The sequence below is a fragment of the Centruroides sculpturatus genome, unplaced genomic scaffold, assembly GCF_000671375.1.
Source record: "Centruroides sculpturatus isolate CEXI.00-Female unplaced genomic scaffold, Cexi_2.0 scaffold1072, whole genome shotgun sequence".
Taxonomy (NCBI): Eukaryota; Metazoa; Arthropoda; class Arachnida; order Scorpiones; family Buthidae; genus Centruroides; species Centruroides sculpturatus.
The window spans coordinates 245,176-271,384 of record NW_019385608.1 but is presented as its reverse complement, the minus strand read 5'-3'; the positions used below and the strand labels follow the sequence as shown (position 1 = coordinate 271,384).

At 32.2% G+C, this 26,209-nt stretch overlaps 1 protein-coding gene across 6 annotated transcripts in view; it reads left to right on the top strand.

The window, feature by feature from the left end:
• Positions 1 to 24,175, top strand: part of LOC111640558 — a 48,049-nt gene extending 23,874 nt beyond the window's left edge. The window contains exons 7-10 of one of the 6 annotated variants that reach the window (XM_023386575.1): positions 3,296 to 3,445; positions 4,807 to 4,920; positions 15,516 to 15,631; positions 23,834 to 24,171. In XM_023386575.1, coding sequence (XP_023242343.1) covers positions 3,296 to 3,445; positions 4,807 to 4,920; positions 15,516 to 15,631; positions 23,834 to 23,971 — 518 coding nt within the window. In that variant the 3' untranslated portion in view covers positions 23,972 to 24,171. Of the gene's footprint in view, positions 1 to 3,295; positions 3,446 to 4,806; positions 4,921 to 9,824; positions 9,899 to 15,515; positions 15,632 to 23,833 lie in introns of those variants that run through there. The other 5 variants (XM_023386578.1, XM_023386577.1, XM_023386576.1 and 2 more) reach the window with 5 other exon arrangements.
• The last annotated feature ends 2,034 nt before the right edge of the window (positions 24,176 to 26,209 follow it).

The window sequence follows — 26,209 nt, the reverse complement described above, 5'->3', positions numbered from 1 at the left end:
CCCACGAACGCGGACCTTGTTAACCCGGGCGACGTCCGAGCCGGTATCATACTTAGATCTGGTTACTACCATAATGATTATCTCCACAGAATGTGGGTGTGTGGTCACTCTTAGCTTCATTTCTCCCCATAGACCTTACTGGCATGGGTGTCCCTACCAGGAGCTTGTGCTCCAGCCTGCATTGCCCTATGGATCTGTAAAACTACTGGGCTCTCCCACCACGACCAGGTGGTGACCATGGGAGAGTTATTATTATTATTATTATTATTATTATTATTATTATTATTATTATTATCTTTATTTTTATATATGTTTTACATATCTGTCTTTACATTTCCATTTATCCATAACTTCAAAGGTTCAGCTGTTGACATTTGAAACATTTAGTTTAGAATGTTTTAAAATTTGAGGGTCATTCTAAAAGAAAAAGAATGTTTTGATCTGACAAGCCATTCAGTTCTCCTACCATCCTCAACTGCCGCATCATGAACCTTCATATGTTTTCACATTAGTCTGATGCTAACAGCAAGCCACAACGATTGTTTACTGTTTACAATGTGACTTTGAAATGTGTGACAAAATTAAAGATCCTGCCAAGTGTGAGGTTTGTAGTGTAATACGCTTTTTGAATGTGAAAAAAGTCCACCCTATTGAAATTTACAGACAGATAACCAAGGTTTATGGTAATGTGATGAATGAAGCTTCAGTTCAAAACAAACGGTGGGGATTGTTGTCCAGAGGCATTGTGCTTCTTCAGGATAACACACATCTGCATGCTGCTGCATTGATGAAGAACTTGCTTCAGCAGTTTAAGTGGGAAATTTTTGAACATCCTTCTTATAACCCAGACTAGGCTCTGAGTGATTACATCTTTTCCCAAAATTGAAGGATTTTTTTAGCCAGGAATCATTATGGAAGTCCGAGGTTTGCCGATTGGGGGGGAGTGTCGCGACAGTCGAGCGGTCAGCACTGTCGTGTGGGAGTGGAAAAAACTTTACTGAGACAGGTCCTCCATCGTATACCGTTTAATAAATATAGAAAATTTTCTTACAAATTCCTTGATGGACGAAGTAGCACCACAAAGCGCGCAGGTAAAGTCCGAAATAAAGTTTGAAAAATTTGGTTTTCGTTACTTGTGGATGGACGCTGCCGGTGAAATATTCCGTAGGCCCCGGGGCGTTGATCACGGCTTTCGGCAGCTTCTCGTTGGACGAACTGACGAATCTGTAGATCGCTAGGAGGCACCCAGAGAACGATGCTTCCACGATGTTCCAAAATATTCTTTGTTTTTTTTCAAAGTCGGGATCATGCACATCCAGGAGAAGAATCCCTACGTATCCAAGCACCAAGAATGTCACATCCTATTTTTGCGCGATTTTATAAGTTTTTCTGAGTCCCAGATCGAACATTCCGATAGGTCGATTCAGATCTGCCTCCGTTCTCTAATTGGTCTCCCCTCCTCATTACGAATTGTAACAGGATCGGAGCCCAGATCACAGGGTGAGTCCCCCTGACTGACAATTTGATTCCTATCGAAGATGTTCGATCTAAGTACTCAAATTCATCTATTGTTTCTTTCTGAGAAATTCGTTTTTTCTCAGAAATTTCTACAGATATGACTATATAGGGACATAATATATTCGCCTTGCGTTAGACGGTTTCTTTTTACAATATAAAATAATGATTATTATTATAATTTAAAAAAACACTTTTTTTTATACGAAATTAAAACATTTTCTGTGCACAAATTTCAACCCACTTCCGGAGCCTCACAGAAGTGACAACAAACTGAAAGAGGCCGTTAATGACTGGTTCAAGAACTTGGCGGTAATTGTGCAGAAGGCATAGAAAAACTGATGATACGCTATGACAAATGTTTAAATTTGTATGGCGACTATGTAGAAATATAGCTAAGGTATCATGTGTTGTAAAATAAGTTTTGTATCATTATCTTAAATAAAAATATCTAGAGAAACAAATGTTCTTTACTTTTAGAATGACCCTCGTATTTGTTCTATTCAAATACAGCCAACACTTGTACTTTTTTGTGATGTAAAATATGGGTGTATTAGTCAAAGGGTTTAGATGTGATAGAGAACAGACAGATATCCATTCTATTTTAAATAATTAGGGCTTGCAATATCTATCTAAGTTATAACCAAATTTATAGTTATGTAGAGTACTACTTTACCCATGACTCGTTGTGTTGCTTAATACTCAGAAGAGAATGGAGATAGTTTCAATATTTTACTGAAATTAATCCATTGGACAATTTAATATAGTTTTAGGACAGTAATTGGCAACTTTAAAAAGTATGTCATACAGAATGGCATTGTCAGCAGAAAAAAACAGTGATAACTTGGAAATCCATCATTTGATTTTAACAAAATTTATTTTATTTTGTTTCTATTCTCAATTGGGGTATAGGATTCTTAAAAATGTGGTGGTATTTTGCACCATTTTTCTGTAATTAATTATAACCAACCAAATAATCTCAGACTTCTAGTATATATATATATAAGAAGATTGCTATCTTTACCTGCTTATTGCATTGTGCCTAGGATGCAACATTTACCACAGTTTTAAAAAACTGTTGGTTATTAATGCTGTCATTGTAAAAAATTTAAGAAGACAGGTATCATCCCAATGAAGTCTGTGATGACTGAAACCATACTACTCACAAGAGGTACCTGGCAGATCACTGATTTTGACAAAATTTTGTGGATGAGTAGTATTTACCAGTACTTGATTTCTACAAAAGCTGCAGGACCCACTATTCTACAATTGCATTAAATTTCTTCTTCTGTTATAGACTTTAAAATGAAAGAATGCAGTATTTTATACTGTAAGAAAAATAAGCACTGATTTTTATCTTCAGAGGTTTTAAGTATTTACAATATTGAAAACTTTTTAATTAATTATTCTTTAAAAATTTCTTTATGAAAATATAAAATTTCAAACAAACTGAATTTTATCATCAATCATAATTACTAAATTTAATTAAATACTCTAGAAATTTTCTAGAGTATTTAATTAAAAATATCAACTCTAATATCCAAAATACTATACACGGGTGCTTTTCAGTACTCTAATTAAAATTCAAAGACATTGTGTTTCACATAAACTGACAGAAGTGAACTTTGGTTGAAAGAATTAAATAAAGCATTTTAATGAAAGTTTCTTTGGAACACAAATTTCTTTCTACAAGTCAGTAAATGCCATAGATTGTCATTAAAATAATAAGTAAAATAAATTTAATTCATTGATTACAATTTTGATAATCTTCATGTTTTAGGTGTAGCAATAACCATGGCTGTATTTTTGCTGGTGGTACTGATTGGTGTGATGATCTATGTTTGGCGACTTCATAAAAGATATCAAAGAAAACAGTTTGAAGAAGAGGCACGGTTTTTTAAATCCAGGAAGAGTCTCTCTTCACCAAAAGGTATGTGTCGTATTAAGATATTTTATAGATGAATATTCCAGCAATTCCAACCATTCAGTGAAGTTATTTGTTTTTGTCTGGAATGCAAAACAAAAGTTAAATGAATTGAAGACATTGATTTATTCCATAAAGTGTCAAGTTCCAGAAAGTACAGACTTTTAGAAATATTCCCAAACTGAAATTTTGAAACACTGATATTCTAACAAAATGTATTTATAATACACTCAAATGTAATAAACATATTAATCAAATATTTGGAATAAAGAGATTGATGGGAAATCTTTCATTTTGCAATCATAAAAATGCAGGGTTAAAGAAATTAAAAATATATTAAAGTTCCAAACACTATAATAATTATTTAATATATTTAAAATAGAAATTTAATGATTTTGATTCAAACAGTTGTTTTTAAACACAGTAAGTTTTTGTTGGATAAATTTTTTTAAATTACAGAAATAAAGGATAATACAAAGTGAAAAATAAATATATAAAATAAAGAGTATGTTTGAAGAATGTTTTATAAAGTAACAAAATTCTTCTTTTATCAGATAATGTTGCATTTGTGGTAAAGTTATTTTCCAGTAATGATTGTTGCATTTGTTTTAACAATATATTAATGACCATTTATGTACACTTATTTGTATAATATTTAAGATTTTTTAAAACAAACTTTACTATCATTTAAAACATCAATATAAATCTTTAATGAATGGAAAAGTTATTTTTAAATTTATTTCCTAAATTCTTGCTTGGCAGTTCTGTTAGAGATACCTAAGTTTGAATTTCACTGTCAGTCTTTGCTCTTGTTTATGATGCTCCATATTTCAGTTTTAGATGTTATTGTAAATTTGCCCCATGTTTCAGCTGAATGCTTATAGTATATGTAATGATCTACAAAAAAACATGATGTTTAAAATTACAGTAGCTTTGTGATCAAAACAAACATCATATAGAAATTAGATTTTCAATCATCTTCTATCAATATGATAATTGGTTATGATTTTTCTAATCTGAGTAAGCAAAGTGATTGAGTGCTGTATACCTACTAGCCAATCCTGCAGATTTAAAAAAAATGTTAAAACTGAAAATATTCTGAAAATTCTAAATTTGAAGTAATGGATGATTGAGAAACATTTCATGGATGGCTAAAAATACAGCAGTTTCTCAATGTTGGAGTCTATCCTAGTGTTGATCTGTCAGATATAATGTTAATAGATTTTTATTATTTACCAATTGATGACTCTTCAGAAGGCTAGTGTTTTTGAAAATAAAATATTTCAGTCAAGCAGTTTCTGTCAAACAGAAATTTGGTGTTAGGTTTGTATGTACCACTAATTTGTGAATTTCTTTTTCATCGGCAGTCACTTTTCTGGACAATAATGATTTCTACAACTCATGGCATGAAGTATCTCCATCTCCTGACCTAGAAACCGAAATCCCAATCAACCTTTTTTTCCCTGCTGACCCAAACAATGGTAAGTCTTCAGTCTAACTGATTTATTCTGTCCCATCATTCCTTTTTTCTCCAGTGACTGATTAATCTTCAGGTTACATTAATGTCATCAATAAAGTTGGAAAAGTTGGAAAGAGACCATTCTTTTCTCTGCACAGATCCATTACTGTTTCAGAATGTCAATTATTTGATCTCCCAGTATTTCATATATTGAACATTGATGGTAATTGCTACAGAAATGATTTCATATTATGAATGGAAATATTGACCATTATAATCAAGCATAGTACTCATAATGACTAATAATGTTATCACATATTTTGATATAAAAGTATTTTCTGACTCTTTTTGTCTTGTGGACAGTATGAGAGTCTTTTTCAGGCCCATTGTGGATTTGACTAGGCCCACAATGTGGCAGCTAGCTGGCTGGCGAGGGACAGGGTTTGACATATCTGGGATAGATTACCTCAAAATTTCCTGGGGATTTTGACCCATCCAGATTTGATTCTGGGTGTCCAGAGTAGAAGGCTGATGTCTTAACTGTGTCTGACATTCAGCTGGTTGATATAGTATTTAGAGTAATATTAAGGTGACCAATCGTCATCCTTTAGGGAGGACAGTCCTTCTTTTGTAAGTTTTGTCCTTCCTCAAAAAGTGTGCTCCTACATGTCCTCCATTTCGATATTTGAAGACTAATCTGTAAATCTCCATATTTGATCAATGCCAAGCCGATCCATTGCATGTGACGTGATATGTTTGCATTTGACATGACGAATCATCAAGGCTCAGTACAGTGTGGTAAAACACGATTATGAGACACGTGCACTCTGCATGGGAAACCTTGAGAAAGCATGCCGCGCACAACTGGCTTTGTTTACTTCTTACTGAAACATGACATGGCACATACACATGCAGTAGAGATTACTATAGTGTATTATTGTTGCAATGAATAAAATATTTCTTTTATTTACGAAAATTTTTCCTTCAATTTATTTGTGTCCTCCTTTTCATTGTAAAAAAGTTGGTCACCTTAGTAATATAGATACAATCAAAAGAAACACCTTTCAAATCTAATAATTTTAATATGAAATTGCATCTGTAGTACAATTTGACATATCAACTAATATCAATATTGCAAATTAAGACAACTTTCTGCTATTTTGTTTGTCCACTTAAATTAAGGCAATTTAAGTAGAGAAACAAAATGGCAGATAATGAAATGTAAGATATTTATCCTACATTTCATTATCTGCCATTTAAAATTTATTAGGCTTTGTTCCAACTTATATTTTTTTCTATAGATACATTCCATGTATGTTGACACTTTCTTCATCATTCTGGCAATGATGGCTATGCCTGTAGTATAGAAATCTTTTGGCTGGTGTCAGAACCACTGCTTGATAATCTCTCTTAAGTCAGAGTTCATGATGAAGTCAGAATGACTTCAGTGTTCTGAGTGAATATTCTGTCTTCCAAAGCTTCCTTCAAAGAGCCATACAGGTGATTATCAAAAAGTGACAGATCTGGACTGTAGCAGGGGTCACACTTGCCTGTTGCAAAATTCTCAGTTTGTGAAAATTTTATTCATATTGTGATTGCTATTATCATCTTACAATTGGAGTGGTGAATAGCCACAGAGTAGTACACAAAAAGTTATTTTGTGAAAAAGAGTATCACAGAACATGAATAAACAGAATGATATGAATATATAACTTTACTGTTAATAAATAAAAATAAAGTTGTTTGAGAAACTCAGTCATAAAAACTTTGTGTTTTTTTATATTGTTGTTGTTCTTTCATTTCTAGTTGGTACAAAAAGTCACAGTATGTGAAAAAGTAACTGGTGAATAAAAACATTTGTTTGGTGAATGGATTCACAGTTGCTATAAAAAAAAGTCAGGGTGATTTTTGCTATAGGTTGGGTGATACAAAATTTCTTAACTAAGTCTGTTGATCTCCTCCATCATGCACAGGACTATGCTCCAATACCAGCCAAAAGACTTCTATTCTGAAGACATAATATCATTGTCAAAATGATGGGAGAAGTGTCAGAATGTAGAGCAGGAAAATCTAGAGAAAGAAATATAAATTAGAACCATGGAACACACACAGTTTCATCACCATTACTGAAATTCTAAACAGAAGTTGAACCACCCTTGTATCTCCACAGGACACTCAAATTTTTGCAATTAGATGTATACCATTCTGCTAAAACTGAATGTCAAACTATTCTTTTCATTTTGTTGATTTAAATTACTATGTATCAATGATTCAAAAACAAAATTTTGAATGTCATCTATGTTTTATCAGTAAAAGAATTGAGATTGTAATCTAGCTGAGTAGAATGAAATCTGTTTTGTAATAAATAACTTTAAACAAAAGATATTTTTGTTACTCAATTAAATTCTCTATGAAGAACAATTTTTTATCTGATTGAAATCTGTTTTTGCTTTTTAAAGGAAGTTGTAACTGCTATTTATTATTTTGCAAGTTTTACTATCAAATTTATCTAGATCTTTCATATAAGATGGAAATAAACTTAATGTTGCCGAAATCAATTTATCATAATGTCTTGTCATTGTATTATTAGAATCTTGACATTTAACATATACTGAAGGCCTAGAATTATAATACTTAATTCGAATGACTAGAATTTAACTTAGAAATAAAATTAAAAATTGACACTTTTACTGGAATGAATATTATTGCACTTCATTTTCATGTTAGGATGAGATTGTATTTTATTCATTACCCATTAGTAACAGCACTAATTAATAAAGTTTATTAGGCTTTGTTCCCTTCAGTTTAGTCCCATATACTGGCAGCATACTGCTCCCAGTGTTTCTTCCACAACTGGAACACCTCCTGAAATGTGCCTTCTAGAATGGCACATAGATCTTGCATCCCATTATTCTTTATTTCCTCTGTGGTTTGAAAAAACGATGTTTTTTTGAGGTTGTTTTCAACCTGAGAAACAGGAAAAAGTCTGCTGGGACCTATGTCCAGAAAGTAAGGTGGGTGAAGCATGACAGGTGTCTTGTTTTTTGCCAGATAACTGTGGAATAGGAGTAATGCATGGGCCAGTGCATTGTCATGCAACAACTAGGTTTTCCCACAACTCACCTCTTTCTGTGCACAGCATCTCTCAAACACCTTAAAACTTTAGGTAGAACTTTTTGTTGACTTTTTGATCACATTGAATGAATCCATAGTGGAAAATGCCTTTCCAGTAAAAAAAATCAATCAACATCATTTTGATCATTGACTGACTCATAGGGTGTTTTGGTTGAGAGACAATCTTATCTTGGTTTCAATGTTGTGTCCATAAATTCATATCTTATCTCCTGGTGTTGTTTTTAATCACCAGTTGAATTTACACATTTAAGTAGTTCTTAACTGATTTGAACACTGTTCACTTTTTGTTCATCAGTCAACCAATGTGTCAATTTTTGTAGCAATGCAACAAATCTCAAGTTTTTCACAGAAAAGCACATAGCAAAATCTTAAACTGATGCTTACTTCATTAGCAACTTTTTGGACTATTAAGTGGTGATTTCCACAAATCAAAGCATGAAACACTTTTGAAAACACTTGGACTATTTGTAGCACCGAGTTCTGCTCATAGTCTTCTATATGCTTTCTTAAGCATTCAAAAGGTCTCTGTAAAGATTTACAAAGTTTGTATTTCATAGAAACATTTAGAATATTAATTTTCTCAAGTTTATTTTTTATATTATTGTTACTGGACAAAAAACAGTAGTCATAAAACAGATAAATTCTATTTATTTATTTTTACACTTAATTTACATAATTGGGAAAGTTCATAAGCATCTGCAATCAATTACAGGAGTAAATTTCTGTGTTTCATGAGGATTTCTGATTTGCCACTTCCCTGTTAAGACTAAATACTTTACCATATACTGAAGATGTCTTTAAATGTGCATTATTGAAGACAATACAGAAACATGTTTACATGTGTACATCACTGTACTAAGCTAAGATGTGTTCCAAATAACTATCGACATATAGCGTACATACATATCCTCATGTTCATAATCCAAAAAAGGTGAGCAGCAGACTACAATCTTAAAAGCTATCTCTACATCTTCCTGTCCAGACACACCTCCTTTGCGTCAGACACACTCAGTGGTGATATTCAGCGGGTTCGCACAGGTTCGGCCGAACTCATTGTTAACATTTTCAAAGTTTTTCGAACCTTGTTAAACACATGTAACATTTCTCAGTGGTTTTGTTTCTTTTAAAAAATATATTAAAATATACGTATTATACTCTGTAACACTACTAAACTAGAGCCTTCCGATGCACCATTTGAGCGAAAAAAAAATTGTTAAGGAAAAATTTTCTGTTAGCGAACCCTTTGTTAAATATTTCGAATATCACCACTGGACACACTCATGCCTCTTCTAGCACACTTCCTCACATTCTCTTTCTGACTCAACTCCTTATGTTCTTTCAGATACTCATCAAATTGTTCCAACCAAGACTTTCTCAGCCTTTCCCTATTGTGTTTCCCATCCAGCTTTTCCATGTACTGTATACTCTCTTCAATAGTTCTTCTCCTTTCATTCTCTCAACATGGTCGATTTTCTCACCTTTTTAACTACATTCTCTTTCACCCCTATACTCTTCCAGCATTTGTTCATTTTTCACATAGTCTCTTCTTGTTATGTCACATACTCATCTCAAATACCTCATCTCATATGCAGGAACCACAACACTCTATGCATAGCCATTTGTGCCTCTTTGGACATCCTTTTATCTTTAAAAAAATCAACATAACTTTTTTTTAATTTCAAAACAACATATCAGTTTAAATTAACTAGATAAAAGATAATGTTGTTTTTAATCATGTTTATTAAATGAATTAAATGTTACAAAGTTATATGCTTCCATTTATTTTAACAGAAAAGACAAGACTGACAAACATAGAACTCCAGGGATGTGCAACGTTCCAGTGAGGGACAACATATTCCAAAAAGGTCTGGTATACATTGGGTCCACTAAGCATTCATATGCAAAAGGTTACAAGAACGTCGTACAATATAATGAATAAAAAAAACACCATCAGAACTAGAGGAAAGGTCATCAGTGCCCTTATCAAAACAGTAATTGGCGCCCCTTCCCTCAATAAGAGAAAAAAAAATTCTATGTAATTTTAAATACATTTTAATGTTTTATTAAAAATAACAATGAAAAAATTACTATTACATAATTATAAATTTACTTTCTGAGCTTTTACAGAACAAAATTTAGATACATCATCATCAGCATTTAGTATATTGCGTATATTGTTCTCTATAGCTATCACTGACAAATTTACTAGCCAATCTTGTGATATTGTTGAATGTAAGTAATTTTTTATAATTTTTAACTTCAAAAATGATCTCTCCCCATTAGCTACACTTGTAGGAAAAGTTAGTAATATTCTTAATGATATGCTCAAATTTGAGACAAAATGGTCAAATCATTTTCATTAATGTAAGTTAGAACATCAAGTGGTTTTTTAAATTGAGATAATTCACTTGAAAATAAATTTTTATACAGACATAGTTCTTCATACAATTCCTCTTCATTTACATCTTTACTATCATTGTCACTCAAATGAATTTGTAGATCAAAACATTCTTTGTTAAGTTTTTCTAAATCAGGTTTACTGAGTTTGTTTATATTTGACAAAAATTCAAACTGTTTGTTATGGGTTTCCATTTGCACAAATCCCTCATCTAGAGATGCAATTTCATATCCAATACTGTGAAAAAGAAGTTTACTCTGAATTTATCTTCAGGTGTTTGGGTTCTTCATCTCAATGTTTATAATAATAAAATATCTTACTTCTGTTTCTCACTACATTATTAGTTTTGACATGTGACTTTCCTTCTAAACCTTCATGTAGATATTTTAGCTGTTTGCAGTAAGCAATTGTAAGAAACATTTGTACAGTAATTACTAAAAAATTGTTTTAGAGTTTTAATGGCTGTCAAAGCATGTGAAATATTTGTTTGAGGATTTTGCAACATTTTGACTAACAGGATTAATAGAATGTAATATGTCATATCATAAAACAAGAGTGCCTAGAAACTGATAATCTTTTAATTTTGTACATAATATCTGAGCTTCATGTTTAATTTCTTGATCAAAATTATCATCAGAGAATATTTCAAACAAAGCATCTTATATTTTTCCTGTTAGATGTCTCAGTGGTTGAAGAGCATTTATGTGACTTTTCCTTCAAATATTAACATAAATGAGGTAATTTGCTTTTTTAAGCTAGTCCAATGTTTAATAGACAGTGCGAAAAAATTATAATTTTCTTTTATAGTTCCAAAAAACTTATGATTTCTGAAGAAGACATAACTGAGAATATGAAAGAGAAAACAAACCATAGGAAATTATAATTGACAAATTGCATTTCAAGATGTGATTGTTTATTTTAATACATTTACATTTTCTTATTTTGTAGAAATAATGAATCAGGTTGCATTAATTATTATTCATAACATAACAAAAATGTACTCTTAATTTTGCACCATCTTGGTGCTCCTCTTGAATCAGTGCCCCTGTGCCTTGCTTATCTTGCTTACCACCTTCCACCAGCCCAGCACACCACCATCCAGTCTATCTATGCCATAAAGAGTAATGTGCATGCCAACCTCCAGAATGCCATGTTAATTAAACAGTCCTGACAAGCTACTACATCAGGGCTTTAAAAGCTTTAGAAATCTACAAAGATGATCCAACAGACAGTTACATTAACTTTAAAGATGCTTCTTAAGTATGTTTTGATTAATTTCTGTTTTGAAAAACTTTGTTCTGCTGTCTCTGTTGTCACTCTGTTGTCAAAAAAATGAGGCATGCTGCAGTAATGTCGGAGAAGCCACTTGAGGCTGCAGTGTGAATTAAAATTAGTTTGGCAACTTCGCGTATAGAGGTTTAAGTGAATATTAAAACACATTTTAAATTGAAGCAGTTGAGGTCCAAAACTAGACAAAATGTCTGAGGTATATGTCAATTGTAACAATTCTGATCTTTCCAGTATATTTTTATCAGAAGACACAACAAGATATGCAGGTGATGAGCACTTAAAAAGTGTACATAATTCTCGAACAGATTCAAATCTAATAATTAATTGATTAATTATTGAATCCATTACTTTATAAAACACACCGACTTTGAAACATTGTTCACTGTTTTCAATGTGCTCATCTACCTGTAATTCATCAAAGAATTTTTTCACACGATGCAATCTTTTTTGGAAAAAGAAGGTTCAATATTCCATATAGCTGATAACTCAGAGGCATCATTTTTAACAAACTCCCAATTATTCTTTAAGTCCTGGAATTGGGTTAGGAGTGATGAAAGAATCTCAACAGATTTCTCTATGTCTTCATGAGCAACTTGCAGCATTTTCAAGACTGTATTAATCGATTCAAATATTTTACTTTGTACTATTTTCAAAATAATGGTTGAAAATTGTTCAAAATAATTAATCAAATTTTTAGCTTCACGTTGATCATAATTTTTTCCATTTAATGATAATGTCAATATTTTAATTACAACAAAATAATGAGAACATAATGCATCAAGAGCATTAATATGGGTAAACCATTGTGTTGGAGAAACTCTTTTCAATGTTTTTGTTAAGTTGGTTTGATTAATTTCCATTAACATTGCCCAATGCCTAACAGAACTGAAAAAAACAAAAATTTTTTCTAATAGTTCATAAAATTGCCTGACTTCTTGTACCTTGGTGACACTAAATTCAAATTATGAGAACAGCAATGTACAAATCTGGCAGCGGAATTTCACTGTTTAATTCTTGCTTGTAACTCTGAGCAGATACCGCTCATATTCGCAACCCTGTTGTAACCTTGACACAATTTTAATACCACTTATTTATTAACCCATGCAATTTTGATAGATCGGTGAAATTTTCAATACATTTTAAAACTGTTGTTTTTAATCTTTGTGATGTTTGATCAGTAACCTGAATAAAATCCATGAAACATTTCCTTTATTTGCAGCTTGATTGGTTTTTATTTTCATTTTTTATTATCAAAACATAACAAAATACAATACTTAACTGATTGAGTTTTGATAGATCTTGCGTTGTATCTGTTATTACTGTTATGAAAGTGGCCTCTTCCATTTCACTTTTAATTTGGACATTAATTTCATGTGCAATCAAATTAATTCATTCATTTTGTATATACAGACTCAAGTAATTGGTACTGCCTTTGGGTTTCTTTAATAGATCTGCTAAAACATCTTCATAGCAAGAAAGTAATTTAATTATTTCTAGAAAGTTTCCTTGCAAAGTTCCTACATCTTAAAGATCTGTAATCCTATGATCTCAGAAAAGTAAATTATTTATAGCAAGCGTTATAGTCACATCTACTATATGTTGCAACACTTTTCACCAATAATTTATCACATTGTTGATTTCTTGCTGACTAACAACATCTATGGTTGAACCACTTTTCCATTAGTCAGGAAAGCATTAAACAAGGCAATAAAATACTTAGCCAACTCTAGAGATAAGAGGTTCGTTCTGTCTAAAAGCCAGGTGTGTGTGACTAATAAATCTACGAAAGTTCAGCAAATTTCTATAAATTAATTACTTTTGTTTTGTTCGAAAATTTGAAGTTTTATTATAATTTTTTTTACAAATGTGTTTACAAGTTTTTACTTTGCCTTTCTAATTTGACGCCCTCATGACAGTGCACCTGGAGCAGTTTGCTCCAACTGCTCCACAGTAGCTATGCCCCTGCTTGGCAATATTTTTATGAAAAACTAGACAATACCAACATAAATTAGTTAATACTATTTTTATGATATATTAATTTCTTATATTTGTATAGGTTTTAATTATATATTTAATTCCAATATTTTAAAAAAGTTTGAAATTAGTTCTGTGCATTCCAGTTTAGAATTTTGTTGACTTGAAGTAGTTCTGTAAGATTTATATTAAATTATTTACTGGATTGTCAAAGTTTTAATTGGTGCACTTAGTTACTAGGTTTATCGAGGATGGAGCAGCAGAAGACCAAACTGGGAATTAATAATCAATTAAAGACTGAAAATTAATAAAGAAAAGAGGCGTAAAATTGCCTTAGAAGAAATTGGCCTACAGAACTGCCAAAGCATGCTACATTTAATTGCTGACCCTTTAACTTTTTTATATGTGAGTGAAAAGTGAGCTTGGCCTTAAAGATTACTCCCAAATGATGTTTAATTTGATCAGATATTGATTTAACATACGAAAAACAACTGTTTTTCAGTAAAAAAAAAAAAGCATTAATGACTAATTTCAGTTTTTCTTAAGTCTCAACAAGGATATTTAATTTTATTTGTAATTAGATAGGGTTGTTATTAATTGGATTTATGTCATTGGTGTAAGCATTGACATTGGAATTTAAACTACTAAAACATTTGTTAGTGCTCTATGTTTCATTATGTATTAAAGGCTGAGTCATGTTGAATGCCATTTGAATGCCAGGAACAAAATTGCTAAGTTAAAAGAAAAATCTCCAATTTTAACACAGATTTGAAGCAGAATATAGTTATTAAGCCATTAAATAAAAACTGGGTCATGACCAAACTTGGTATTTAATATATTCTCTATCAACTGGATAAATAGACAACAAGAAAAACACACCTTTAAAAATCCAGCAAATAAATTTACTAATCCTGTCACTATTATTATTATTTATCTGTACTTGTGTAAAGATCATTTGAGAAAATAACTCTGCAAATGTTAGTTTAATACAACTTGCTTCTGCTGTCATGTCAGGATGTGAAACATTCCAACAGAAGCTTATTACATCATTCACTGGTGTATCACTTGTGACTGGGTCTGATATATACTGGAATGTATCTAATTACTTCCAACTCATGATATTGATTTGGTGGTGTCATATAAATGAAATGAAACTCTTTCGGATACTGATCCCTGTCACTGTAAAAACCGAATTTTCAACAAGTAATAATTTTAGGAAGAAAGTTCCATGTGACATCAAAAGAGAGTTACACTGGTATGGCTCATGTCCAAATTTTACAGTAAAATGATAACAAGATGTTGAATATGAAGAATTCACAGAAATGGAACAATCTTTGAGATCTTGGAGTTTATATAGATTAATTATAAAAGGAAAAACGGTAAGAAATATAAAAATTGTGAAAACTTTTCCTGTTGATTAATTTCAAACTTTAGTTCAAGATTTGATTAATTTTTATAAGTTTTCATAAAGGGAGTGAATATTTGTTTTGCATGTGAGTTTATAAAAATATTTTGACAAAGTAAATTATAGAAATTTTAATTGCATTCACATAAATTCATTTAAGTTGGAGAGAAACTGTTTCCAATGGAAAGAACTGAAATACTCTTAAAAGAAATTAAATTTATAATTTTTTTATGGAGATACAAGAATTACAGCAAAAATTGTGAACTGCATTTGTTAAGAATGAAATAAATAAAGTCTTAGCACTAACATTATTTTTAAGGAAACAAAGAATTTATATGTCAATTAATTTAACCAATAATCAATTAATTATTCCTGACCTTCTAATCTTAGATTTTCCTTAATAACAATTTAATAGCAAACGTGCATCACCTAGATGACTCCGACGTTGTCGAGATGACTCCTCTTAGGAATTACTCTTCTCGAGATTTCGAATGGGACCTGACCGGCGATGACGCAGAATCTACAATGATGGTATGATGTGTTTGAAATTTTGTTTGCTTTTTCTCACTTACCATTGTCTTACCCATAATTTTCTGTCTGTAATGAAATTGTGAAAACCATGCTATTATTCTAATTCTTTTAAGTGTTATTAAATTGTTTGCTGTAATTCTTAAGACATTTTTTCTTACTAATCCTGTTTTAAAATTCTTAATTGGAAACAGAAATGAATCCATTTTCTACTTTTATATAAGTCTCATCAGCTATATTTAGTTAATATCAAATCGTTTAAACAATTTTTTTCACATTATCATGTTAGTTTTTAATATTATCATCATTTTGAACTACATTACATTGTGATTTTGTCAATTTTTACTTTTTATATTAAAAAAATCTGTAATTATATTAATGTTATTCATATACTGCTCTTAAGAGCACAACCCCATTATTTATAGTTCAGAAATTAAAACCAAAAAAACATTATATTACCATATCTTTTTTAGTGGTTAGTTTAAATATTGAGATAAACACTTTTGGATATTGTTTATACCATCTTCAGATCCTGAAGACAATTCTATGTTAGATCTGAAGATGTATGTAAACAATATCCAAAATGTTTATTTAAATATTTACAGACCTCTAGAAAAGATATGGTAATATAGTGTGGTTTTAGTTCTAATTTGCGAATTAATATTGTTATATTGAAGATTTATTTATTTTATTTGGTCTGTTTTCATTCTTTTTGTTCACATTTCAATATTTACACAAACTGTTGAAGTGGACAAATAAAACATTGCTTGCCAATAGTTTGATTTGTTTGCTTCAGTGATTTCTTTACAATGCATTGTAAACAAATTACTAAAAGTTTTTAAATGGTCTGTCATTGTTACGAAAAAGTCATTAACAATTTCATTTCTGTGCTGCTTATTGATATCCGTGCTTTTCTTTGGCTACATAAATTTTTCATAATAAAAACAAAGAAATCATGATATTAAACTTCTTAAATAAAATCAAAATATCTATTTGAATACTTTCAATTGATTTCAATTTATGGCTTTATCAGATACTGGAAGAACAAATGATTATAATATAATTACAGGTATAATTAAATTTAAATAAATACATGTTTGAATAAAATTTTTCAACCAATGTAAGCAAAATAGTTTTCATTTTTCTTGTAATGCCTTACAGATTTTTCCTCTTTATTTTTTACTGGTATTTGCATTTTGTATGTTATTTTTTAACTACTCAAAATTCACAAAAAGAAAATAAGGAAAATTTGTACAGTCGACCCTGATATAACGTGATTTTATATAATGAAGATTCGTATATGACAAAAAATTGCGACTGATACTCATAAAATGCAATAATGTGAGGTATATAATGTTAGGGCTGACAAATAGATCCAGCCAAAGTTGCCACGTAAAACAGAAGTTTGTAATTCCCATTACAATTGAAATTATCGCAACAAACATTTAGTGCATGGATCCACAATGCCTTAAGCTATATTAAAACTATAAGATGAAATAAGAGGGAGGGAGGAGCAATGATAACGGTTATATGGAAGAGATTCTTCAAGTTTACAAGTTAGATAAATTTGAGCATTTTGACAGTACTTTGATTTTTTAGAAATGCTCTTGTTTATGTATGCTTAGGGAAGTTAGTTATAAAAGATGTAAACGTTTATCTTAAAAAATTTAAATGAATATTTAAAGAGATGACAGAAAAATATTTTTATTTCACTTAAAGTCAAAACAAAACTTAAATAGGGAAGTAGCATTTATTCACTGTTGCTGTCCTCAAAGAAGTTCCAACGACGACATCATGTTAAAAAGACCTCCCGGAACGTATCCCCCAGGCAGATCGCCCTAGTATTGCGTTGCCGTATTTAACTGAACAAACCGTACATCATACTTTTCCTGTTAACAATAGAGTCGTGTCGGTCACTATCTTACTCCGTTCAGGAGAAATTTTTTGAATTGAAATAACGTGATTTCCGGTTCAAATCAGAAATCCGTATATAGGCCTAGTTTGTCAAGCCTCCAGCCGCTAAGATTTCCATATCTGATCTCGACTTTCATCTATCTCGCTCTGTTCTCAAGAGTACAGAAAGACAGACAGGCGGATGCCAGTGGGAATTTACGAGTCTGTAATTTTTAAAATTGCAGCCCAAAAATATGAAATACAAAATAAATTCCTTTTAAATATGACAGGTCAATATTGCATATATGCGTTTGAGTCTGCATAATCCTTCAGAAGGTGCCTCAAAAACATGAAATGAATGAGTTAGATCGTGTGATGCTTTTCAGGCACCAGTTTTTGTTATAAAATTGGGAAATTATCAGAATTGCATCACAAACTACGACTGTATCTTTAATTTCTTCATTTTTTCTTCCTTCAAATGATAAAAAATTTTCGTGGATTACTGAAAATGCATATTTTATGCTTGTTTTTTTTGTACTTTGGTGCAAAAAACCAAAAAATGAACATATTAAATTTTAGTTTGATGTAAATTATCTCAGCTTTTGCGAATTGGCATCGACAATTTACAATGATGTCAAATGCGTAAATTGCTAGTTTAATAACTTAAAAAATTTTCATAGTTTTATCAAATAAAGACATTTGTCACCATGCCTGAATAATACCATTACCAAATGGACAAAGATTTTATCATTTACAAAATTTGCATTATGCATTATCAAATATGTGCAAAACCACCAGTGTATACAAAGTATAACACGTGGTTTGTGTAACAGTTGCCTATAATGGAACATATATCTCGCATTGTATGGGGTTCACTTTAGTTAGTTTTAATTTAATTTCGGTAATTGTTCTTATATCTTTAGAAGGTTAACACATTTTGCAAATATTACATGTTCCATGTTTAATTTAAGTCTGATTTTTGTAAAAACAGAACGTTTAAATATTAGTAATTTAAAAAATATCTTTTATCCAATTTGACATTCCATAAATATGACTTTTCTTGGCAGATCTCCTAGGTTTGCAATACATAATTGTGGTAGCGCACACTTTTTTCAGAAGTGTTGAAATTGCAATCTGTTGTTTATAGAGTTAGACTATTAATTATTTCCAATTCTGATTTATCCTTAAAGTCGGAAATAGAAATAATTAAGGGCTCTATGAACAACAGTGGCTGTTTGATCTTCAAATTAATTTATTCAAACAATAAAATTAACCACAAATTACTCTCAGTGAGTGTAATCACTGGTAACTTGAAACCAACTCCAACTATTTGGCTTCCTTATCTTTCCAGCATTGCTCCTCCAGATCTTCGCAGGAAACAAGCATCATCTAAACTTCGGGTGAAAGTTGAATTTATTCCGAATCTTCCCATCAACAGTATCCTTCTTGGCCCTTTCCCTTTACGCCTGAAATCTAGAAATTCTTTCTGGTTAGTCTCCGACCAGTGCAATATAGTCACAGAATGGCAATCCCTCTGGAACATCATCATCTCCTCCCAACAAAAAGATTTGGTGAAGGATCGTACAGTCAGACCTGGTTTCAACTTGCCACGACATATCTGGTCCGCCATTAATAGAATCCGGACCTCAGTCGGCAGGTACAACTATCTTCTCAATAAATGGAATATGTCCAGAGATGCATGCTGCGACTGCAGTCGAATTAAAACTATTAAACATATAGTTCGAGACTGCCGTCAGCGACCCTTTGATGGAGATTTGATGGACGTCCACCAGTTTAATAGTGAAGCCTTGGAATGGATAGATCGCTTGGACATTAGACTTTAACCTTTTGCTGTTCTTTTCTGTGTGTCAGTTGTTTTGTTTTTGTGCTGTACTCAACTACCATACGCAATATATACATATAGCGTATACCACAAATTGTTTCTGCTAACTATCAATACATTAACACCTGATAAACAGTTATGCTTCTCTTCTGTCCCGTGATCCTTGTCGATAGCATAACGTATAGGTTATTAAAATTATGCGAAAACATTCCTTTTTGGCTACTGATGCCATTATCCAAACTGCAGATTATGACCTAACAAAGACAGGTTGAAAAGTAGAGAAAAATCAGGAGTACGTCATACCATTAGAAAAATAAGGAAGTTGACCGTTAGGTACATCGATGTAACAGAAAGAAATTTAAATAAATAAAATTTTAGAGTATGAACGAGATGATAAGTACCGAAGAAAAACCACAATTTTGCCAACTTTGGAGTATTACAAATCAAATTGGAATGATGTGAAATTGTTGTTTACACCTAGAAATCGAAAATTATATATAGCTTCTGCCAAGAATAAAGTTAAGACAAGAAATTAATAATCTTTTTACTAAAAGTTTTGATCATATTGAATTATATTATTTTTTCTATAAAATATATGTTTCCAGATACAGTGGTAACTCGGTATACGTCTGCTTTAGAATGCGTCAAATTCGGAATACGTCCTGTTTGGACGAAACAAATTTTGCTCGGTATACGGACTTAATTCAATTATACGCGCCATCAATGAACAAGTAGCACTCTCGGTGTACTAGACCAGACTAGACATTCAGACTAGACGAGATGCCACGGTTTATAACTTTGTTAAATTTCTTCTGATTTTAATTCGTAAGTAAAATTTTATTATTTTTATTAATCGTGAATTGCAAAAAGGCAAATTAAAAGCGACAGAAAACTAAAAAAAAATGACTAGAATCACAATGGAACTGAAAAAAGAGATTGTTGAGAAATACGAAGGTGGCACGCGTGTTCGAGATTTAACTGTTGCATACCGTATTCCGAAAACGACGATATGGACAATTGCAAGAAATAAAGACATTATTAAATCTGCTAACGTTGCGAAAGGGGTTAAATCAATTTCTAAACAGAGATCGAAGACATTAGATCATGCTGAGAAATTGTTTTTGCTTTGGATAACTGAAAAACAGTGCGCTGGAGATGGCGTATCGGAAGCAATTATTTGCGAGAAAGCTAAAAAGATACACGCTGATCTCGTGAAAAATCAAGCGGTAACTAGCCAGGAAACGAGGTGTTTAAAGCCAGACATTTTTTTTCATTAGAACGGATTAATCATTTTTACATTACTTCTTATGGGAAAGGTTGGTTCGGTATACGTCCTATTCGGTATAAGTCCAAACACCAGGAACGGATTAAGGTCGTATACCGAGGTTCCACTGTATTGTAAAATTATGATGATACAAATATTTCAGATTTTCTAAAAGCAAATATTCAAATTTGGTTTGATTTTTCAAATGAAATCAACTGAAGACACTTAAATTGGATATCTAAATGAAAGTACTTTCAATTACTTTTTTGTGAATAAAAACACTCAGTATCATATCATGGCAATGTAAAATATACACTCACTGACAAAAAAAAGTTACATACCAAGGAGGCATTGAAATCGAATGTAACTGTGTAAATGTAATGATGATGATAAGTGATTATAATAACTTAAATATATCACGTAAAAGCTGGAACCGCATACAGATAAACACCACACACCTTTCTTATTTTTCACTTTAATAAAAGAACAAACGTTTTTGATCCCGTTCAGGAATCGGCTTCAAGTTATTAAACTGTTCAAATAACTATAGAGCTTTTTTAATGTTTCTAAAATAGAACAGTTCAAATCTTACATGACATCATTTTTTAAAATTTGAAGGTTTACAATATGTCCAACATTGACCTGGTAGGTGCAAATTTTTTGTTACAGTGTATATTGTTGCTTGGCAAACCATAACGTATGTATAGAATTGAATTAAACAATGTTGTTTTCATAGTCAAAAGATGGGGTGGATGAAACACAGACTCTCCAGCCTTTTGAGGGTAGAACAATTGGTTGGCGAAGGATCCTTAAGAGAGCAAAGAACTCATTTTTCGATAAGGCATCTTTTCGGTGGAAAAGAACCTCATATTCTCGAGACCAAGTTTTTAAAAGATTCGTCCCTCAATTCGGATATCCGAATTGGTTCCGATTCCCTCTCTCAACTTTCCGATCGATCTTTTACCTATCTCTAGGAGTAATTCAAGATCTAACTCGGGTCGATATTGATGTTTAATTCAATGCCGCATTATGACGCTGACCAGAGATGTTTGCTAAAATTTGGGACGCTCACCCGTAACTCAGAATGGTGTGTTTTCTCTCTTGGCACTAACAAGGAGACGGCCACATGTTCGGATCTCCCGATTCGAACGAAACTCTGCGAACGCTAAACACAAACAGTTCCTAGTCCAAATAATAGGACCTACTTTTTGAAAATCGAGTGTTTCGCTTAAAATTATTTGTAAGTTTCTCGTCCTTGTAATTACGATAGCCGCGTGAATACGATGCTTGGCTCAAGAACTACATTGACATAGGGTTCGACTCATCGCACTTTTAGTTTTTTTCTTTAATGTGTAACAAAGTTATTTTCAGTGGCGTACCGTAGTGGGGGCGGCAGGGGCGGCCCGCCCCGTGCGGCACTTTTTAGGGGGCGGCAAAATTTCACAATAAATAATAATAATATCTTGTAAAAATTTGAAACTTCCTAATCTATACTTTCATCGCGCCTACGATAGTGCTATCGTCCGGACAGTCCGGGAATCGGCTCGCCTTCCCGGTGAACTAGTAATTTTTAATCCGACGAAATCCTGCGAAACCTGTTGACTTTTTTTTTGCCTTTACGATTCATTCGTGTTCATATACACCACTAATATCCAATAGAACTATTTTAAACAGGTCGCTGCACTAGCACGAAATTTCATTGCTTGTTCTTTGACAAAACTGAATTTTGGTGTTTTAAATTGAAATACCTAAATAAGGGGGGCGAAATTTTCCTCCGCCCCGGGCGGCTGACACCCACGGTACGCCACTGGATAGATTATTTTATTATTTTACCGTATCATTAGCATTGTTGTTATTATTCCTCACGTTTAAAACTTATAATACGAGAGATTTATAAATGTGACATCATTTCCTGTTTAGGGAAATGCTGTAGATTTTTCTTTTATATCGTTAAATATATTTTTTTTTATTTCTTCATATTTATTTACGTATATTTTCGCTCGCGGTTACATACTCTGTCAACACAAGCGAATAAATTTAAGACGTTACTGCGGATGAACAAAGAAAAGACAATCTGATACGAAGATAGGGTAGAATAGTCGCAGCGTTTTTTTATGGTTAATATTATGTACAATTCCCTCACGCGCTCGTGATTGTTACTCCATAAATATAACAACACTATCGATTTTTGTTAATTTCAAATTATATTGTTTTCTTTGAATTATTTTATAAAAATTTATTACATTTATCTTTTGTTTAATGAAGTACTATATGTGCTTTTCCCTGCATTCTTTAGCTTCATTTTAGTTTTAAATTCTGTTGGTGTTTCCCTCCATTAATTTGAGTCTCGTTTGGGTGAGTAAAAATTCTACCGAAACGGCAATAGGTGACATCTTATAGGATAGAATTTAGGTTTTTGATTAAAAAATCTAACACAATGACAAAATATTACAGATTCGAGGAATCCATCTCTGACGATTGAAAAATTATTAGACTGCAATTTGAAAAAAAAAAAAAAATGTAGACCTATAAATTGTCACTGTCGTACGTCTGTATTTTCTTAATCTCGAGAACGGAGTTAGATAGACGAAAGCCGAGACCAGATATGGAAAGGTTGGAGTCGGGAGACCCCGATTAACTATATATGAACTTCCGGTGCAGACCGAAAGTCACAATAGAGAGGTTGCGGCCGACGTTTTCATCGCGAAAACGTGTACGTCGGACGTTTAGCGCCGCTTTCCTGTACGCCTAGAAGTTTGACAATGGTGTTTGGATAGTCAGTGGAATCATGCTCGACATTCCAAACACCATTGTCAAACTTCTAGGCTTACAGGAAGGCGGCGCTGAATGTCTGACGTACACGTTTTCGCGATGAAAACGTCGGCCGCAACCTCTCTATTATTTCAATTCAAACATTTTCCCCGAAAGGAGTTAGATGATCCACACGACTCTTGCTAACGGAAAGGTACGATGTACGGGCAAGACACTACTAATTTAAGATGGAAAGCATATATTTTAAATTAAAAATATATAAAAAATTGCAGCCTTGTATTGTGACGATATCACAATGAATAATTGCGCGTTATTTTCTGTCTTAAAAAGTCAGCACGGAATAAATGTAATGATTTATGGCATTGTCGAAATTCTGATTTATACATTTTTGCATCATCGGTTAAGCCATTACGTGTTTTTTTTTTATTTTCAGGAGTCAAACAATTCAAGTTCGGATGACGAACGACGGTACGACGAAAATATTCACGAACCGGACAGTGGAGAGTATCTTACAGTAATTCCCAAAGAGGTAAGTTTTTTTACGTGGAAAAACTTGATTTATTATTTTTAGCGAGAGAAAGTAACAAAAATCTCCGATGTAATAATAAATTAATTAATTTATCGAGATCTATTTTTTCATAAAAATAGCCTTTTGTGACAAAAGTTAGTTTAAAAATTTAATTCCGTTTACTTTTCTGGAAAGAGTGACGATTTCTCAAACGCTATTAGGAAAAATTAGCGAGGTTGAGGCCGAAGTTTTATACGGTAAAACGTGTACGTCGGACGTTCAGCGCCGCTTTTCCGTAAGCCTAGAAGTTTGACAATGGTGTTTGAAATGTCGAGCATGATTCCACCGACTATCCAAATACCATTGTCAAACTTGTAGGCTTACAGGAAAGCAGCGCTGAACGTCCGACGTATACGTTTCCCGTTTAAAACTTCGGCCTCAACCTCGCTATTAACTTGGAAAAATCCCTATTTCCAACTATTTAAGAAGAAAATTATTCCAAAAAGTTTGATTTTGTTAGAAGTCAAATTTTAATTAACGTAAAAAGATTTAACTAATTACTATTAATTACGAATCAACTAATATGTTAATTACAGTATTTCTCTCCACTTGTATCAAGTTAACAAATGTAATTGTGCTTCAAATAATACGGTGGACTAAATTAAAGTACTGTATAGTGTGTCGAGTCAAGACCGCATAAGCTCGGCAGAGCGAGAATCATCGCGGAAAATAAGCTTTATTGGAAACGTGAACGTCGGTACTTTGCGTATGACATTACGCTTACATAGCAGGATGCCGAAAATGATCGCCGTGCGTATCGAGGTGTGCATTTATGTCCGGCGCCATTATTTCTGACGTTTCCGATCCCCTTTAACTTCACCCGATACACGACAGAGTAACCGAACTATAAACGGAGGAAAGCGTAAACTTCGAGTGAAGAAATACGGTGTAAGTAAATTTGAAAACAAAATAAAACAAATTCGACAATTACAAAAACAAAAAAAATTACCGTATTACCGTAATTGTGATATTAAAAAAATATATTTTTAATATCACAATTACATTCCGAATCGCTAGCCACAACATAAGGGCTAAAATTAAAAATAAAATAATAAAAACTTAGTGAAATAAAATGTGTGGTGGATATACATACGCGGTACAAAATATTCTTCAATTGTACGAATATACTTTTAAAGAAAATTATAATTAAATATAGCTTTGTAAAGAAACGTACAGTACATAAAAATAACAAAATATTCTTTACTTTTTAAATCTTAAAACAATTCACTTACTCAAATAGCTTCGTACGAATGGTTAATGGATGGAATCAGAGACGGGTTGCAGTGCGTGCATACACGCGGACTGCCAAATCCCCAGGGCGCCGATACCGGTCAATGTCAAATGCCTCTTTTGTCGCACCACTAGTATATCTCAAAGGACGCGTTGTAAATTTTAAAAATTTCTCACCATAGCTGTAAAAATCTAAATGTGTTAAACTTAATTGTCATTTGTTTTCTAAGTAATTTGTTTTAAGACCAGGTTCCACGGAAATTTCCAAAATTTACATTTATTTATGTCCCCAATTCCCTAATCTCTTAATTATGTAACTACTTCTTAAATAGAAATAAGTCGAAACCGGTTACTTTGTACTCGAATATTTGTAATCTCGGGAAAAAAGTGGAAAGACAAATTTTTATGACAACGGATACATAAATCATAAATTTAAGGAAAATATATTCTAGAGCCTTTTCTGTACCTGGTGCATCATTAAATTTAGTTGTAAATGACGCTGTCGAAGTAACGGTTAATTTTTTAACATTATACAAAAATTGTACACGTTTTTTTTCTACATCCCCTTAAAGATGGGATATACGAAATCGTAATATCACTGGTTTAACATCGAAATCCGTAAGTAATACAGTAGAGCCTCGATTATCCGACCCAATTGGGGACTGGAGTTGGTCTGATAATTGAAAAGTCGGATAACCGAAAAGTATGAAAAAATCCATTATTAGTGTAGTATATTATTATATCGCTTAGTAATTAGTATATTAGTATATCGCTATTAACCTACTTCGCGTTGAATTTTCATCGATGTTAAGCCTAACAAAAATTTTTTAAAATAATAATCGTCGCTATTGTGTCGTTAAAAATTAGAAAATTAAGCCTCGTTTAAATACTGGCTCCCTTTCGTGGTCGAATGAGTGTTGCCAGCTAAAACACGTAAAAATAATATTAAAGTAGCCAAGACATAGCCAAATATTGTAGCGCCACATCACTAGCGGACATTTGAAATTTGCC